The sequence below is a fragment of the Drosophila nasuta genome, chromosome 2L (genome assembly GCF_023558535.2).
Source record: "Drosophila nasuta strain 15112-1781.00 chromosome 2L, ASM2355853v1, whole genome shotgun sequence".
Taxonomy (NCBI): Eukaryota; Metazoa; Arthropoda; class Insecta; order Diptera; family Drosophilidae; genus Drosophila; species Drosophila nasuta.
This window is the reverse complement of record NC_083455.1, coordinates 24023024-24041777: the sequence shown is the minus strand read 5'-3', so window position 1 is coordinate 24041777 and position 18754 is coordinate 24023024. Positions and strand designations below refer to the sequence as shown.

The following is an 18754-nucleotide window of genomic DNA, read 5'->3' as shown; positions in this document are numbered from 1 at the left end:
TAAGCAAACTTTCATTAACCTGCAATGCAAGTCACAATGGAAAACTTGTTAAAAATTTTCCGAATTTCATTGGCCAGAAGAATGTTTAGTTAAAACATTTTAAATTTCAAATAATAGATAGTATTTCGACTTATATTCCTTAATAGTTTTATAAATGCAAACTTTATGGTTTAAGTTGAATTATTAAAATTGTATTCTTTCGTGACATTGAAGTCTTTCTTAAAATCTTTTTTGAAAGGTTCAACAGTAAGCAATTTTAGAAAATGACTTTCGTGCCTACAGCAAAAAAGTTTCTCAATGAATAATGATTGAACTTGAAAATTGTTAAGACCAGATATCTTTAGATTAGCGTTTATAAATAAAAGCTATACATTTTATAATATATCTTATCCATTTTATTTGCGGAGAGATTTATTTATGTTACCCATTTTTAATTAAGATTTAAATAAGATAAAAACAATTTTAAAACCTTTTATTTTTGATTTTTAAGTTAACATTAAATAAATTAAATGCTTCCCAAATTTAATAAAGGTGTTCTACTCAAAATGTGATCCATTTAGTTTAAACACTTTTCAAAATGTTCAACCTTAGTGCATTGAGTTTTAATCATGTGCATTCTTTTCCTTAAAGAGTCGCATTAATTTAGTGCAGTTAAGTTTTTTGGCACATGAGCAGCTTGCTCCCCTATCGCCTATCGCCAAGCACCCACACCAAAGCGAGGCTCTAAAACAATAAATAAATAACACTCGACGTAGTTTCATTGCAATTTGTGTGATATGTGGGTGCTGTAGTTGTGACGAGGAGGGAGTTGAAGGGGGAAGGGAGGAAGCCTAGTAAACTGCTGGAGAAGCTGCGCTGTGCCAGTTGGCTAATGTGACTACCGCAAGCTAAGGGCAATTTCGTCTCCCTTTCCCTTCCTCTCTGCACTCCCTTGCAGTTGAGCTGATGATTCATATGCCTCTACCGCAAAATGTCTAAGCTTTGCCTCCCTCCCCCCCTGGTTCCTCCTGCTCTTCCTCCACTGTGTTGTCGTCTGGCAAGTGTGCAAGGTCTAGCTCTGATGATGTTCCTGGCCTGAGCTCTGTTCTGTGTTCTGGGGCCCATTCATTTGGCTGAGAGAGCGCCTTCGGCATATTTTTAATTGCCTAATTTTGCGACTTGAGTGATGGGAAATGCCTGCTCCGAGGGTTGTTGTTGCTGCTGCTTCAGTTCCGAGTGCTTCCTTCAAATGTCGTCGTTGTTCAGCGTGATAAACGCGCCCGTTTTGGCATTTTAAAATTCGTCGCCAAAACAGAGAAATCATCCCCTCTTTTGCACCCCCTTGGCTGGCAAGTGGCTTCATTTGCTGTCGCTGAAATATTTCAGGCACACACAGGAAAAAGGGAGCGTTGTCAACCAGCGCTCGCGGCAAATTATGGGACAATATTTTAGGCTAATGTTAATGTTTTCCCAAAAATTTTCTCATTGTGCCAGCAAACCAAGCACACTCCTCTCCCCCTCCTCCTCTCCCTCCCCTTGAACGCCTTGGGGCCAAATCCGTTAAATTATTGAGCTGAAGGTACTTCTCAATGCGGTTCGCTTGGCTTCGGCTTCGGCTTCAGCCTCAGTTTGGGTCGCTTTCGTTTGCCTCCATCTCCATCTCCTTCACCTCCTTTTTTGGGGTTGGGGTTAAATGAGCAGCGACACTTTATTCTCATTGTTGTTGTTGTTGTTTGGGTTTTGCTTTGCTTTGCTTCTCCAGTTGCAGCTCTCAAGTTCTTTTTTTTTTTGGTATTCTTTATTTGTTGGCAGCACAATTTCGAGTCGAGTTGCTCAGGTTCTGTTAAATGTTTCGGAAAGGCGAAATGAATGAACGGGAAAGGCTTCGCGAATGAATTAGTTGTTGAGTTCACAAAGTGCAAAAGAGAAGGAGAGTTCAAGAGAAGCGAGACAGAGAGAGTGAGAGATGTTAAGAGAGGTAGAGCCATAGCTTGAGCTCAATCTTGGAATCTTTTTGTAGAAATGGTATTTTAAGAAACAAGTTATTATTGTAAAGTCTTCAAAATGCAGTTCGAAATTATTTGAAAATTTTATGGCAATAATAATTTGAGGATATGAAATCATTAAGTGCACAATATATTGACAAATAAGATCAGAAATTCATTAGAATAAATAAATAAATAATAATGCATATATTCTAATATTCTTAGATGTTCAATATGATGTATTCATTCAATTAATTTTATGTTTCTTAAACCTTATCAAAGACAATCTTCAAATGTTCATTAATCTAAATTATTTTAAAATTTTACAACAAAAATTGTTATAAGATTTTCAAAATATCATTGAAGATAGGATTCTTTAAAGTAAAAGCTTAGACAACAATTCTGAATATATAAAAATCTTTAAGTTTTCATTAAATTATTTTAAGATTTAAGAACAAAAATTGTTCAAATATTTATAGAATATCATAGATAGATATAATATCATTTATAAAATATAAAGATAGTATTATTAAAGTAAACAACTTGGACAACATTTCCTTTCTCAGCTATTCTAAAATTGAACAAAAAAACATTCACAAAGAATGTTTCAAGTCTTCAAGTCTTCATTTAATTATTCTAAACTATTTTAAGATGTAACGACAAAAATTGTTCAAAGATTTATAAAATATAATAATATATACATATATATATCATAGATAGATAGAATATCATTTATATAATAAAAAAAAAAATAGGATTATTAAAGTAAAAACATGGACAATATTTATGAATATAAAAAATTCTTTAATTCTTTTTTTAACTAATCTAAATTTTATTTAAATTTAATGATGATTTTTTTTTTAAGATTTTTGGAAAATCATTGAAGATAAAAAGTAAAATTTAAAAATAAAGGTTAAAGATTGTATTCTCTCTATATTAATAAGTATTCAAATTGAAAATTGTTATCTATGTCTCAACACTTTTTAATGGTAGAAACGATAAAGTCTCTATTCCAAACTCGTTCAATTTATTCCTTTATTATTATCTAGTTCTCAGAAAAATAAGGAAAACCTTTCTTAAACCTCATAATCATCAACGCAAAACTTGTTTCCACAAAATTTCTTGTAGTTTCTCTGAAGCATATTAAATTCAGATTTCTGCATAAGCAAAACCATCATTAACCTGGAATAAACTTCTTAGCCCGCTCCACAATGGAAAACATGTTCAAAATTATCCGAATTGCATTTGCCAGAAAAATGTTGTTTAGCTTTGTTTGCTTCCGTTTTTTGTTCTGTACTTTTCTTCTTTTTTGGGTGCAGCACAGAGAAATAGTTGCAGGTTGTCGGTGGGTTGATTGTGCCCCAAGCCCATCACATTGCAGACACGGTGTGTGGCACACGTCGCAGCAAGATAAAGTCCCGTTGAAGGAAAACACCACAAAAACCTGAGCCCCAAAAAGCTCTAAATCTTCTACCAAGAGTGGTGGGGGAGGAAGGGGAGGGGAAGTGAATGGTAGCTCGTCCAGCCGTGTTGCCATTATTTTCTCTAGCTGCCGCCTTGTCTCGAGCACCATAAAACACTTTAATAGTTCTTTATACCCCACACACACACACACACTCAACCTCAACCCTCAGAAGTCTGACTGACGTTCTTCTTCGATATTTTCTTTTCGACTTTTGGCTGCGGGCTCGCGTTTTTCGGCGCGTTTTAAAATTATGGCAACGCTGTCACTTCAATGGAGAACAAAACACAAAAAAGAAAGGAAAACGAAGCTCCACCTGCTGCCTTGGGGCCAATTGTATTTTTCCTTTACTTACTTTCTTCTTTTTGGTTGCTGCCTTCGTTTAATTTCTCGAGAGCAGGCGTCTTTAACTTTTATTTTTAATGATTTCTGCAGAAGCCTTTGGGGACTAATTCATGGCAAGCGACGCGCATATGCCTCGAGACGCAACAAATTAACCCCGTTCACCTGCCGGCCTCGAAGTCGCAGCAACCCTTAACCCTTAACCCCTTGGCTCATCTCACTCTCTCTCTTTCATTCTTTTTCGCTTTCTTTTGCTCACTTGAGTCAAGTGCTTAACCGCTTCAACACTTTGATTTGATTTCAGTTTCAGTTTTCGCTGCTTCACTCGAACTCTTTCCCTGGCTTCTCTCTTTTTCTCTCTCTCTTTCTCCGCTTAATCAATTGCTTCGGCTTTCCAACTTTCTCTCTCCCTGCGACCTTGTCACATGACACCTGCAACCTTTTTGCGCGTCGATTTCCGTTTCCGCCGCGCTTTTTTGGCTTTTTGCTCTCGCTTGTTTTTCCCGCTGCACAACAATTTTTGATGCCTTTTGATCTTGTGTTTGGACTTGGCGTGTTTTTAAATTAAATCCTGTACATTCGCTCCCCTCTCCTCCTCCTCCTCCACCTCTTCCCACTCACTCGTTGCGCTCTTAAAAATGGCTTCGCCATTTGCTGCTGTTGTCAGCATAATACGACAAAAAATTGCACGCTATGTTTGATGTTTAATTTTATTAAAGGATTTTTTGTTGTTGTTGCCAGAATCCAATTAAAATTAACCGCCGGCACTGTTTGTCAAAAATATTTCAAGACATCCACCAGGCCTACAACAACAACAGCAACTACAATAACGATGGCAAAAACAATATCGAAAGCGTCTACAAACATCCTACACACACTGAAATAAACAACAGGTGCGCCTCGCTAAAAAATACTTTACAATAATATGACTTGTACCATTATGATATTCTTTTAACTTAAATGAAATTTGCAACATTCCAATTAATGAATTTATAGAGCAAGTGAAAAATATGAATACTCTCTATACTCTCGTTATACTATTAGACCAATAGTATTATAATTTTGGAGGATGGAGTTACATTGAACATTTAATTGAATTAAATGACTTATCGGGACTTATTTTCTAATAATTAAATGTAAATGCTTGCAGCTCATTAAAAAAGATTAATTTTTTGATGAATGTGGAATTTTTAAACAACCTAAATATTTAGGTTTATTTTTTTTAAGCATGTAGATTTTGTTCAACAATAATAGAAATGAATGAAATTTATGTTCAAACTGGAACTTGTTACTAAACTGAATACTTATGTATATTATTTTTATGCTCGTGAAAGTTTTCCTAAATTGGATGGAATGAAGTGTATATGATATTTATGAGGAAATTTCAAACTAAACGAATTACTTAGGTATATTTGCTTTAAGCCTAACAATGTTCATTAAATAAGTACGAGATTTTTTTTTTTAAATATACCAAATTTATATGCCACAAAAATACTAAAATATACCGAAGGCTATATTCGGTAAAGTACTACATTCGAAATATACCAGATTTATTATTCTTAAAATATACCAAATATATATACTCGATAAAGTACTACATTCGAAATATACCAGATTTATTATTCTTAAAATATACCAAATATATATACTAAAATACTAAAATATACCGAAGGCTATATTCGGTAAAGTAATACATTCGAAATATACCAGATTTATTATTCTTAAAATATACCAAATTTATATACTAAAAATATTAAAATATACCGAAGGCTTTATTCGGTAAAGTACTACATTCCAAATATACCAGATTTATTATTCTTAAAATAAACCAAATTGATATACTACAAAAATACAAAAATATACCGAAAGCTATAATTGGTATGTCGATAAAGTAGTACACTCAAGATATACCAAATTGTCAACCCAAGCTACAAAATTATCCTTGCTAATCGATTTTTATACCCGCTACCCATAGGGTAGAAGGGTATTATAACTTTGTGCCGGCAGGAAATGTATGTAACAGGTAGAAGGAGGCATCTCCGACCCTATAAAGTATATATATTCTTGATCAGCGTCAACAGCCGAGACGATATAGCCATGTCCGTCTGTCCGTCTGTCCGTCTGTGTGTCTGTCCGTCTGTCCGTCTGTCCGTCTGTCCGTATGAACACCTAGATCTCAGAGACTATAAGAGATAGAGCTATAATTTTTTTTCGACAGCATTTGTTATGTTTGCACGCAGATCAAGTTTGTTTCAAATTTTTGCCACGCCCACTTCCGCCCCCGCAAATCAAAAAAATCGAATAACAAGCGTAAATTCAAAGCTAGAGCTGCGAATTTTGGTATATACTATAATTACTGTAGTAGTTATGATTCCTGAAAATTTGGTTGCGATCAGATAAAAATTGTGGAAGTTATTAAAGAAATACTTTTGTATGGGCAAAAACGCCTACTTACTAGGGGTCTGAGTTGCTTTGGCTGACAATCTGGTGTTTTGTGCCGTCTATGGTATATTTTGAATGCGGTGCTATATCGGTATCCCACATATACCATTTGGTATATTTTTAGTATTTTTGTAGTATATTTGGTATATTTTGAGAATAATACCGCAAAATATATTGCTTTTATTCAAAATGGGTAGCGGGTATCTCACAGTCGAGTACACTCGACTGTAGCTTTCTTACTTGTTGTTAATATGCGGGCGCGGAAGTGGGCGTGATAAAGACTTTATGGCGTCGGAGATGCCTTCTTCTGCCTATTATACTCTTCTATCCAATAGGTAACGGACAAAATAATATAGTTTAGATATAAATCCTAAATATTTACACTTTCCTCTGCTTGTTCTGCTTAAAATTGTAGAAATTAAACATTCGTCAAGGATACAAAGACAAAACGAACACTCTTACTACGGTAGCCGAGCGGAAAAGGTCAATCGTGACAATCGGGATCATTGTTTGACTAGAGATTTTCGGTTTGAGTGATTTACGAGGGGAAAGTCGTGACAGGGTCGAAAAGAGAAGAGAGCTCGCTATTCATAAGGATGACAGTTGAGATCGGTAGACGCATAACTGCAACAGTTTATCCTTTATCCTCGGATCTCGAAGGGAAAGTGAAATTGAGGTCATAAATCAATAGACGACACTGCGCCGGACAATTGTTTTTGGGTCGGGTTATTGTTAAATGCAAATGCTAATTTGCAACTGTGTCAGCGAGTGTTGTGCCAACACACACACGTTGCACATGCGTCGCCCCCTGGAGACAAAAACATTGTTGTTTTGTTGTGACATTGATGCAGTTGCCGGGAAAATCGCATTTGCCAACATTGCGTCGTCGTCGGCTGACGGATTAGTGCGGATTACTTTGCAACCGAAGCGCAGTCAAACCTAGAGAACGCGTCTCTCTAGTGAAAGTTGTGTCAGGTAGTTGAGCAAATCTTTTTGTTTTTGTTCTGTAAGATTCTTGTGCCGTGACGCACGCAGCGAGACGGAACAATTTGCTGCTCAGGCCCGAAAATGTGTTGGCTCAGTAGGCGTTCTGTTTGGCTACGATTTTGACCAGGATTTAGGCTCATTAAAGCGAAAGTGAAAGTGAGAAATTAACTGAAAAGGTCAAGGTTGAAAGTCTGCAAATAAATGGATATTTAAAAGGTTTCCAAAGCATTTAAATATAATAAAGACATTAATAGCTAGTAAATAAAATAAACAATAACAACAGAAAAAAATATTTTAAAAAAAAAATGATAAGTAAAGGTCAATTGTAAAGGTCCATAACAAGTTTACTAAACGCATGAAAATACAGTCATGGAATTACTAAAATTACTAAAAAAAATTAATTTGATACACAAATTAGCAAAAACCAAGTAAAAAACTGAAATCGACTATGCTCGACTGTGAAATACTGCGGTATTATTCTTAAAATATACTAAAAATACCGTAAAATACCGAATGGTATATCAATATACTAATTTCTGCCTGTTGCATTCATTTATTGCAAGTACAAAGTTATAAAACTACCAAATATACCATTAAATACTAAAGAATATCGCATGCTATATTTGGTATATAGTATATTGATATACCAAATATTGCTTCGTCTTCGCTATGGGTATAAAACCATAGTACAAATATTAAATATGGTACATTAAAATGCTAAAAGAAAAATAAATGAATCCAAGTATTAGATAGTTGAGATATTTGATTAAAATTGTTACTTTACATAAACTAAACTAAATCTATTTAAATATTTGGATATAAAGGAGATTTTAAAAGATTGATTTCATTTCCAAAATGAAAAGTTGAAAAGTTCTAAAGCTGGCTATATTTATTCTCATTTTAAGAAATTCAATGAAATGAATGAAATTTTTTTGAAAGTTTAATGAGCATTATTTTTTTCTTCACTAGTTGTTTTTCGAAAATCCTTTGTTAGTATTCGAAGTAATTGGATTATCAGTTCTTAAGAATTTATTTTATTTGATAATGCTAGTTAGTGCGACTTAATAGTGAAGCATAAAATTGGACTACAATATTTTCGCAATAGTCAGTATAACAATTTTAGAAAGTATCAAAAAATGATGTACATATAATTTTCTGATTCAAATTACTTCGATTCACTTAATTGAATAAAAGTCAATTCTTAAGCAGGATACTAAATGATAAACGCTGCTGTCTCTATACCAAACTATTTTTCTATCTGTGGCTAACTGTGTGCAAACTCTAAACAGGATCTTGTCAAGATCTTTAGCAGATAGTTGCATTACGATCACGTTGCTATTGCTTATGCTTGGTGAACGTTCAGGTGGAAAATGAAAAAGCGACTTTGAGCTGATGTAAGAGCGCGGCTTGTGTTCGTCTTGTGTCTATCATAAGATGTGTCTATCAAACGCAATGCGCAGTCAATTATCAAATTAATTAGCTAAGCCTATCAAAGGTGCTGTGGCTAATTGCGAAATTTTGCGCGATATGCTGTGCACCGTGGGACACAGTAAAAATCAAGTGCATCTTCTCGTTCGGTGATTGCAAAACTGCAAACTGCAAACAGAGAACGGGGCAACAAGCTGACAACTTGAGCTGCTAATGAATGATTGATGTGTGTGGCAATCCGCAAAGTGCATACCAAAGAGAGAGAGACTGGTAATTTGCTGACCTTGCATTTGCATTAATCATCATTGATTGATCACTCTGCAGTCACTAAGTACAGAGAGCGAGAGAGAGATCGCTCCAGAGATCGACAGGGCGGTAGCTGAATGTGGCAGCAGCTTCAGTCAAACGAAAGAATTTGATAGCAGTGACTGACTGACTGACTGACTGACTGTATGACTGACTGATTAACTGTTGGACTGACTAACCCGACTGGAGTTGGCTGCTTGAGTGACTTGGCTGAGTGACTAATTAGCGCGACGAGCGGCGTCGTATCGGGGCCTCTGATTGATGGCACCGCGAAATTTAAGAAGGATGCCAGCCAAGCTGTCAAGTCATTGCGAAAAGGATTAGCTTGGGCGATCAAATGGTGCCGCCGCCGCCACATCCACAACAGAGCTTCCACATTATAATAAAGTTGACACTGCTCCGACTTTGTTGCAGCAGCATCAGCAGCAGCATCAGCAACAGCCTGATGATGGATCAGACTGAATTGCTCTCGCTCCATGCGAAAAGAAATCAACTCGAAAAATAAAGAGACCCAACTCCAACTCTGGCAAGTTTTGAATCCAACTCGCGGAGCATATTCCATCAGCTGTCACAAAATATGTCACTGTCAGCCGCATGAGATTTACGCGAAAAGAGTTTGTGTCGAGTTCTGCGAGAGTTCTTCTCTTCTGCTTTTTTTTTTTGGGTGCGTTTTCGTGGCCAGATTGACAAGGGAACGGCTGCTAATCCAATTTAATTTGAATGTCAGTTCGTCTGGAAGACAAGAGCAACAACAACAGCAACAACAACAACAACAACTAATAATAACAAGCAACAGTCGGAGATCTGTTCCTGGATCTCTCCTCTCCACATGGAATTAAGAACTTCTGATTTGCCTTTCACTCTTTCGACTATTTTTTTGTTGCGGCGTTTCGAATTTGTCGGCAAATCTCGCGCAGATTCCCAGATCCACAAATTCTTACTTCTCCCCTTCTTTTCCGCCTTTCCCCTCTCCACAGTCTGCCAGACACATGTTCGACTTAATTTGGTTCACTGCATTTTTGGCGTAATTTATTTTTTTTTTTGCTGTCTTCTCTGCCTCTAACCATTTGATATGGCCCCTTAAAAATAAAAAACAATCGAGCAGTCAACAGAAGCTAAATGCAAAATCGACCAAGCTAAATTGTCTGATCTGAAATATGATATTATTGGACACTACTCTCCCTTTCTTTCTCTCTCCTATATACAATCAATGAATCCCTGCAGCACAGTAGTTTGTTTGGCATCTCATCTCATCCACACTGCGTTGTGATTCGATTCGTTGTGATTTTTAATTCAATTTCGGTAGCCACAATGCACAATGTTGTCAAGGCAATTCTATCCAAGAGCTTAGAGTTTGTCGCAATTTCGAGGAGCAAACAATTCAAGGAATTTCGAAATTCATTTGATGATGCCAAAATCAATTCAAGCTGATGATGAGGTAGAAATACTTGAAAATAGTTTAAAAAATATCTAAATTTAATATATACATGTATGTACATATATTAATAATCATTTCTATAGAATTTCATGAAATTTGATTCGAATTACTGTCTTATTTAAAGGAAACGTTTTCAGGCTTTTGCAAAATAAATTTTAATGAAACAAAAGGAATTTATTGACAGAAATACTTTCAAATAGTTCAAAAGAAATAAAAAAGGAATAATAAGAGTAATTTTAAAATAGAGTCACGAATAATAACTATAATCTTTATGAATCCTGAACATTTCGGTTGCCAACAGATGAAAATTGTAGAAATGCTTTTGTTTGGCAAAAACCCCTTATTAATACGAATCTTAGTTGCCATCACTGACAATCAGGTATAATTTTCACTCTAACACTAAATACATCATAGGGTATATTTTTAGTATATTGTGGTATATTAATTTGGTATATATTATAAATTATACCACACTGTGTTGCATTAATTAAACAAGTGAGTAGCGAGCACATTCGACTGTAGCTTTCCTACTTGTTATTAATTAAACTTGTAAGCAAAAAAATTAAAGGTATGAAATTTTAATTGTATCCATTTTATATCTTTATGTTTTATATTTTCTTATTTTTTACTAATGGTTAATTTTCATCTTGAATTTTTGATTGAAAGTCTAGTTAAAGGGAAGTTTGAATGCAACAAAAAGAATTTCACTAACAATATTATGATTGAGAAAGATATTTAAATAGCTAAAATAACATTAATTCAAAAAGGAACCTTTTCGTTATTATTTGTTAAAAAATTCATTTAAATTGTCTACAATTTGTTGAGCTGCAAATGTTTTGTATTTTGAACTTCATAATTGAATTCTTAATGCTCGATGTGTGGTCCTCTGATAATATATTTTAATAAGTGTTTTAAAACACTATTATAAACAAAAAGTTGATAGATGTGCTTTCACAAGAGGCAACTTTAAATGAAGATTTTAGTTCAAAGCATTTCTAGCTAAAAGTCGTCTCAATAATCTCTGATAATAAGCGACAGAAAGTGCAGAGCAAACTTTAGTGATGCTCAAGTTAGTTAACAGTTAAAGAGTTGCTTCTGCGGCTAATCACATTGTCAGTTGGCAAGTCTGACAAGACTTCAGCAGCCTTCGCTGGCTGGCTGTGAAACAAACTCATTACGCGAAACCGAGAAGCCCAAAGGAAACTCTACAAAGCGAAAAACAAGAACAAAAAGTGGCGCGATGCTTATCAGATGCTTCCACCAAACTGCGACGCTGATAAAATATTTAAAGAAGCCACAGCACACACAAAAAAAAAAAGACACTCGAAAAGGAAGCAGCAAAAAAGTTGACTCGACTCGCGTTTATTTAAAAATCGATCGCATCGACACACACAACACAATGGAGCAACAACAACACACAAGCAAAGGCAAAAGCAAAAGCAAAATGTCGAGTGATAGACAGACACAAAACACAAGCCCAAATTCCAGAGCAGAGGCTCCAATAAATTTCATTAAATGCGCACGCGTGCGACGAACAAAACCAAAAACGAGCCTCAAGAGGAGTCGAAGAGGATCGCGATTTGGAGAAGACCAGAAGATGGAGAAGAAGGAGAAGGAGCTGCAGCTACTAACTCAGTTAACAGCAGAGACAATTGCGATGGACATCTCTCTCGCTGCGCCTCGGAACCCAATTCCAGTCTCTACTCTTTGGCTTTTTTTGTTGCGACTGCCTAACAAGCTGATGAGACATGAACGCGCGCGCTTACCAAATTCCAAGATGTCAACGCAAAATCACATTGTGCGCCATTATTTGCAATTCCCAATGGCCCAAAGGCATCTGGAGCAGTTGCTGCTGCTGCTAATGCAATGCAGTGTCGTCGTGTCTCATAAGCCATAAACATAAATAAAGGCACCTCCACACTTGGAACGAGAACGATTCTATATTATGGGATGACAAAAACCGAAAAGGGTTCGACAACAACGATGATGATGATGATGACGAAACAATACAATGGCCAACTCTTCTCCAGATAAATCTGTCTTATGCAGGCACACACGAATCATGACTTGCAGATGAAACATGGCACATTGTGTGGGGTCAAGCTGCATTTAATCCCCGTCTAGTTTGCTCTTTGCTCCTCGTTGCCACGTTGCACCTCGAAGGCTGTGATTTCGTTGCCCGGCACCATCACATTGCCATTGGAGAACATCGCTGTCGCATCGGCCAGATATGCATTACAGTTGGTTATAATCACATTCTGATCATGATCCGTGCAACTGAAAATCCCCATCAACCTTAGTTTGTTCCGCAGCGTCACACGCACCAAGCAACCCAGCCATTGCTTTAGATTTTTACGGCCCGGCGATAACTTGACATCCGCCTCCACATCGGGTTGATTGGTGAACACAATGGGCTGGAACTTGGTTTCAACTACAGCTGAAGTTGTTGCAATACTTTTCTCCATCGACATGCTGAAAAATTTTATTACGAATTTATCAATCAGTAAATTTCTAAGCATGCTCTGTTTAAGGGAGTTTTAGATTTTGATATAATCATAGAGAAATGTATGATTGGTAAGTGAGATTAGGTTTTATATACGTTTTATATTTATTTATTATATTTCACTTGCATAAGAGATTGATTTATTTCTTTTCGAAAGTGTTCATCTATAATTTACAGTACTTCAAAATTTTAGTCAGAGATTTTAAGATTTGTAGCATAAAGCTTTATGTACTTAAAAAGGTAAAAAATTTGAAAATCTTATTACATACTTTTGTATGTACTCAAAAGAGTTGAGGTTTATATTCGCAAATAAAGCTATTTGTATTTGAGCATTTATCAACATTAATTTTGTAATCATTCGACAAATCTATTAATCTATTATCTATTACGACGCAATGTTCGTTTTTATCACCATTGTTTGGTACATTCTTACCCCAATTCAAATAGCTTGCCTTGGTGCCCGTTGCAATCGAAGTGAATTCTCCCTCTTCAGCTAAGTCGTTAATATCAATCCAATAGTCTCTGTAAGAAGTTAATTCTTTCTTGATTGCATCGAATTCAGCCTGATTTTTTATACTAATCAAATGTGCACCCATTGCCAAGCATTTGTTAACTGCTTGAAACCACTTGACTCTGCCATAATTTGAGATATTAGAAGACTTAAGTAAGTCTGTAAGAAGAATATGATCCAATAAACTTTGATGCTGAATTGAGATAGGATCTTATATATGTAAATGCTATAAGCAGTGTATTTCCTATAATTTAAACCAGAATAGTAGTAGTATAGCAGTAGTTCATACATTTTTATTTTTTTTTTATTAAAAAGAAAAAGTGTTTTATTTATTTCAAACATTTTTGTATTTTAGCTGCTATCGCATGTTTATTGTATATACACAATATCTATTTCAGTTGGTTATCAGATTCGCAAATAAATAACTTTTTATCGACACAATTGTCATCATTCATTAGATGAACCTTCTCCTTGTACCTCAATTCACCGCAATGCTCATTATTATTTTGGTTATTTGGCTCATTTGGTTGCCAATTGAGGTATGAAGGCTTTCGGCCCGTCGCTATCGAAATGAATTCTCCTTCTTTAGCCAAGTCGTTAATATCAATCCAATAATTTTTGTTCGCCTGCAATTTCTCATTAATTGCATTGAACTCATCCTCATTTTCGATGCTAACCAAATGTCCACCTAATGCCAAACATTTGCTAACTGCCTTAAACCAATTGACTTTTTCGGTGTCTTCAATATAATAATATTTCGAACCAATTTTCTTATAAGGCACAGCAAAGTATTCGTTGATCTTTGCAAGCCTTTTCTGTATCTTTTCACTTAGCGATGCCAATTGTTGCTGCAATGTTGAAGCTACAAGTCGCATATTAGTTAAATTCAAATCGGTATTCTCCTCCTGTATTTCTAACTTTTTCACAGTCTTGGAGGCGCACGGTTTATCAGCTTCGAGCTTCAATTGTTTCACTTCACTCTGCAAGTTTTTCGCATATTCTACGAGAGCTTGTATGGGCTTAAGGCAATACTGTCCACATATCGCTTGAAGTTGGTTTGATACTCCAGGGTTCTGGAAATCAAAATCAAAATTCATCATAATGTGTGAGAGAACAAAAATCAAAGAAGAGAAAGCGACTTAATCACTAAAGAACACAAAAAATATTATTCTCGGTATAAATATATATTGAATCGCAAAATAGAGGAATTAAGCTTTGAAATTGTTGTGTCTTGCTTACTATTTCATAGTATATAACATCCTTATAGGCTCTGGGTATTGGGTGTAAAGATTAAACATATCACTTACTTGTGCATTGCTAGAGAGAACAAAGAGACACGCAAGTAGTCCAAAGAATATATTCATTGTGCTTTTCCGATCGATAAACCGTAACTGGCTTAAACTGAAACACGACTAAAGCATTTCATTTAAATTAGCGATTATAAATACGCTAATTTTTAGTAAAGTTTACCAGAGCAAATGCATTTTATTCGGATTAAGTAGACGCCAGTTGTTGGCCGGAGCAAATGAATTTTATTCGCATTTAGTAGATGCTTCGCTTTTGCAATAAAAAGTGAATAAGCTTGTATTCCTATATAAAAGTTTTTTGATCAGAAGCGCGGAGAGAGAAGGAGAAGAAGGGGCAAAATAAATGTCACCATGCTACCCGTAGTAATCAAAGTGATTTGTTCCTCTTTTCTAAATCGTTAATGTCAATTCATTACATTTTGTTAAACTTTATTTTTATTATTTGCTTTGATTTTGAACATGTTAAAATAATATGTAAATATTTTGCACATATATGTTTTTATAATCTGCACAATGAAAAAGTATTTTATTTATTTCGAATATTATTGTATTTTAGCTACAATTATTTACACAAGATAATATTCCTCAATTGAATTATTTTGTGTGTATTTACTTCACCTATTTCACTTGGTGTTTAGGCTCGCAAATAAATAAGTTTTTCTCGTCACATTTGGCATCATTCATTAGATGAACCTTCTGCTTGTACCACAAGTCACCGCAATGCTCGTTATTATTTTGGTTGTTTGGCTCATTTGCATGCCAATTGAGGTATGAAGGCTTTCGGCCCGTTGCTATCGAAATGAATTCTCCCTCATCAGCTAAGTCGTTAATATCAATCCAATAATTTTCATTCTCCTGCAATTTCTCCTTGATTCCATTGAACTCATCCTCATTTTTGATACTAGTCAAGTGTCCACCCCTTTCCAAACATTTGTTAACTGCCTCAAACCAGTTGACTTTTTCAAGTGTTTCAAAATGATAATATTTGGAACCAATTTTCGTATGAAACCCAATAACTTCATCAATTCGCTGTGGAAGATATTCTTCTATCTTTTCATTTAGCGAACTCAGGTTCTGCTCCATTCCGGCTGCTATAAGTCGTATGTTAAAATAATGCAATTTGGTCTTTTCATCTTGTGAATTAAACATATTCTCAATCGTAGAATCGCATTTGTTCTCCGCTTCGTGCTTCAAAATTTTTATTTCATCCTGCAATTTTTTGCAATGTTCTAGCAGCGGCATTATACTAAGAAAACAATAACGTTCACATGTGGCTGGTTGTGTGTTTGGTGGTCCCCAATTCTGTAAATGAAAATCAAAACTCATCATAATCTCAAAGGCATAAGATATAGGTGATATAACAGCAGAATATTGCATTTAAAATATACCATAGAGTGTAAAATATACCAGACAACGCAGTAGGTTTTTGCTGTATCAAATTATTATTTCAATAGGTTTTAAATTTACTACAGACATGGCTAGATCGTGTTGGCTTTTGAAAGCTATAAAGCTACAAAGCAAAAAGAAATAGCAAAACTCTTCAGAGCTAAACAAAATACTGAAAATATATTTAAGATACACCAACACAATGTATATTTGGTATTAATATATACTAACTCGTTAAGACTATGGATTTTTTGGTGTGTACCAAAATTGAAGAAATAAGCTTTAAAATTTTTCAGACTTTTCGCTATTCTATAACTCATTTATAATATCCTTCTAAGCTTTGAATAGCTTATGTAAAAATTAAACATATGTGAAAATATACTTTTTTGGTATAAATCACAAAAAGATTAAATATATAACTTACTTGTGCATTGCCAGATAGAACAAACAGAACAACAAGAAGTCCAAATAATAAATTCATTGTACTTATCTCGATAAACCGTAATTCGCTTAAACTGAAACACGACTAAAGCATTTCATTTGAATTAGCGGTTATAAATACGCTAATTTGTTAATATAGTTTATCAAAGCAAATGCATTTCATACGGATTGAGTTGGCGCTTCAGTTGTTTTGCTAGAACAAATGAATTTGATTCGCATTTACTACATTAGATGCTTTGCTTTTGGGTCTGAGTGTTATATTAAAGTTTATAAATCGGAAACGAAGAGTGGCGTATGCAAATTCCTGCAAAGGGAGAAGACAAGAGTAATTCCTACTGCGGGGGATACAAGGGGGGAGGTTAGTGGCATATCTTGAACGTGGCTATCGTGATGGCAAATCTTAGCATTTGCCCAAAAACGCTGTGCACACAATGCGAGGAGGCGCAAAAAAAGTGTCGCCATGCTAAAAGTCGCTCGATCGACGGTTGCATGCAACCGTTGCTTGCAGTTGTCGTTGTTGCACCAACAACGAATGCTTATATACATTTTGTGTCTGTCTGGTTGCGTCGCTGTTGCTGTCGTTGGCAATGTCTGTGTCCATGTCCGTCCTTTGATGACCACAACAAACTGAAAGCCGGCACAAGTCCGCAGTCGTCTGCGCAACAGTTCAAAGTTTTGAGGGTCCGCTGCCAATGCCAATCCGATTGCAGGCGTACTCCTATAAGGTAGCCGAAGTGAAGCCAACTGAAACTTGCCACAGACGGAGCATCCAAACAGCAAACAGAATACAGCAAACAGATCTCTGATCTCTCGCTCGCAAAAAGTTGCCAGTTTTGCAGCAGCCGCTGCCACATCGAACAAAAGCATTCGGCACAGATCAAATTGGATTTACATTCTCCAATTGCCTCAGGTGGCTGCTATGACTTACATGGGCACTACGTAACGCCTCTAGTTTTACGACCTATAGCATGTTGAAATCCCCAAGATTTATCCATTTCAAAAGGGGGAAGATACCAAAAAGATATCAGAAACTACTTTGATTTGCTTTCTCAAATATTAAGATGGATTCTTCTTTTTATAAAAGTGTGTTTAAATATTTCAAAATTGAAAATGCATAAATATACATACAGGTTATGAAGTTATACACAATTTAAAATTAGATTATATTTGTACATATTTTAAGTTACAGAATATCTAAATCTAAAATATATTGTATATAATTTAAATTAGGTAAACATAATATTTCTTAAAGCACTTTTTTCTTTTACTAAAGAAAATATTTCAAAATTAACTAATCTGCTTTTCATATTACTTTTAGTATTTTAAATAGTTAAATATATTTTTTGATATCTTTTTTTGGCAACCTAAAACTATAAGAATTATAATTCGTTTAAAATTATTTTTATTTTCTTACGCAATTTTAATTTTAAATATAGTTTATGATTTGCAAAAGAATGTTCTAACTTTCTACCGAAATATTAAAGTAAATGTTCTCCATAAAGAATTATTTTTAAAGATAATTACAGAGAGAACAATGTAGATTCTTTTTGTATGTATATTTTGATTTGCAATAAAATTTTACTACAAAAAGAATTATATTTAAAGCCGATTGCAGACAGATCTTCGTAACGCAATTTTAAAGAGTATTTTGTAGTCGTTGCGTAATGTAGAAAAGTTTGTTGTTTCGTCGCGCTGCAAAAATGAAAACACAACAAGAGCTCCCGACATTGGCGATCGATCGCATTTGATATATTTGCTCCTCGAGCTGTGGCAGTTGCAGTTGCAGTTGCAGTTGGAGTTGAAGCTGGAGTTGCTGTGGCAATGGCGATGGCGATGGCGTCGTCAGGCCGCAAGATTCAGTCTCTTGTACTTCAGGCCTTCAGCCGTGCACTTTTGCAGTTGCTTTGTTGTCCATCCGCGTCGTCAGCAGCAGCAACCAAAGCAGCAGCAGCTACCAGCAACAGTTGCTGCCGTTGCAGTTGCAATTGGCGATGACGATGCCGTTGTTGTTGCTGTTGCTGTAGCTACACCTTCGCAGTGGAGCGATCCCCATTGCCGATGCCGCGATGCCAATCCTCGCAGCTCGACGTAGTGTTTATGTCGTTTATGTGAAATATCAGCTGCTCATGTTGAGAATGTTTGCTGCCTTGTTGCGTCTGCCACTTTTTGTTGCACAGCACAGCACAGTTGTTGTTGCTGTTGGCCTCGTCTGTCGTCTGTTGCTTGTCGTTGGCGTT

At 35.5% G+C, this 18754-nt stretch overlaps 2 protein-coding genes across 2 annotated transcripts; both read right to left on the bottom strand.

Moving 5' to 3' along the window:
- Positions 1-13679: 13679 nt before the first annotated feature.
- On the bottom strand, positions 13680-14801 carry LOC132791850 (accessory gland protein Acp29AB-like). The gene is made up of 2 exons (XM_060800950.1): positions 14691-14801; positions 13680-14456 (listed from the first exon to the last, which is right to left on the bottom strand). Exons 1-2 carry the CDS (start codon positions 14745-14747, stop codon positions 13773-13775), a joined length of 741 nt encoding a protein of 246 aa, XP_060656933.1. The 5' UTR covers positions 14748-14801; the 3' UTR covers positions 13680-13772.
- Positions 14802-15102: 301 nt separating this feature from the next.
- LOC132798910 (C-type lectin domain family 4 member K-like) lies at positions 15103-16614 on the bottom strand. The gene is made up of 2 exons (XM_060810939.1): positions 16501-16614; positions 15103-15992 (listed from the first exon to the last, which is right to left on the bottom strand). The coding sequence occupies exons 1-2, from the start codon at positions 16555-16557 to the stop codon at positions 15309-15311; spliced, it is 741 nt and encodes a 246-aa protein (XP_060666922.1). The 5' UTR covers positions 16558-16614; the 3' UTR covers positions 15103-15308.
- Positions 16615-18754: the final 2140 nt, after the last annotated feature.

Coding starts and splice junctions, on each gene's coding strand:
- LOC132791850 (XM_060800950.1), bottom strand. CDS start 14,747: ATGAATATATTCTTTGGACTACTTGCGTGTCTCTTTGTTCTCTCTAGC. Junction 14,457..14,690: donor TTCTCTCTAGCAATGCACAA/GTAAGTGATATG, acceptor TTTGATTTCCAG/AACCCTGGAGTATCAAACCA.
- LOC132798910 (XM_060810939.1), bottom strand. CDS start 16,557: ATGAATTTATTATTTGGACTTCTTGTTGTTCTGTTTGTTCTATCTGGC. Junction 15,993..16,500: donor TTCTATCTGGCAATGCACAA/GTAAGTTATATA, acceptor TTTCATTTACAG/AATTGGGGACCACCAAACAC.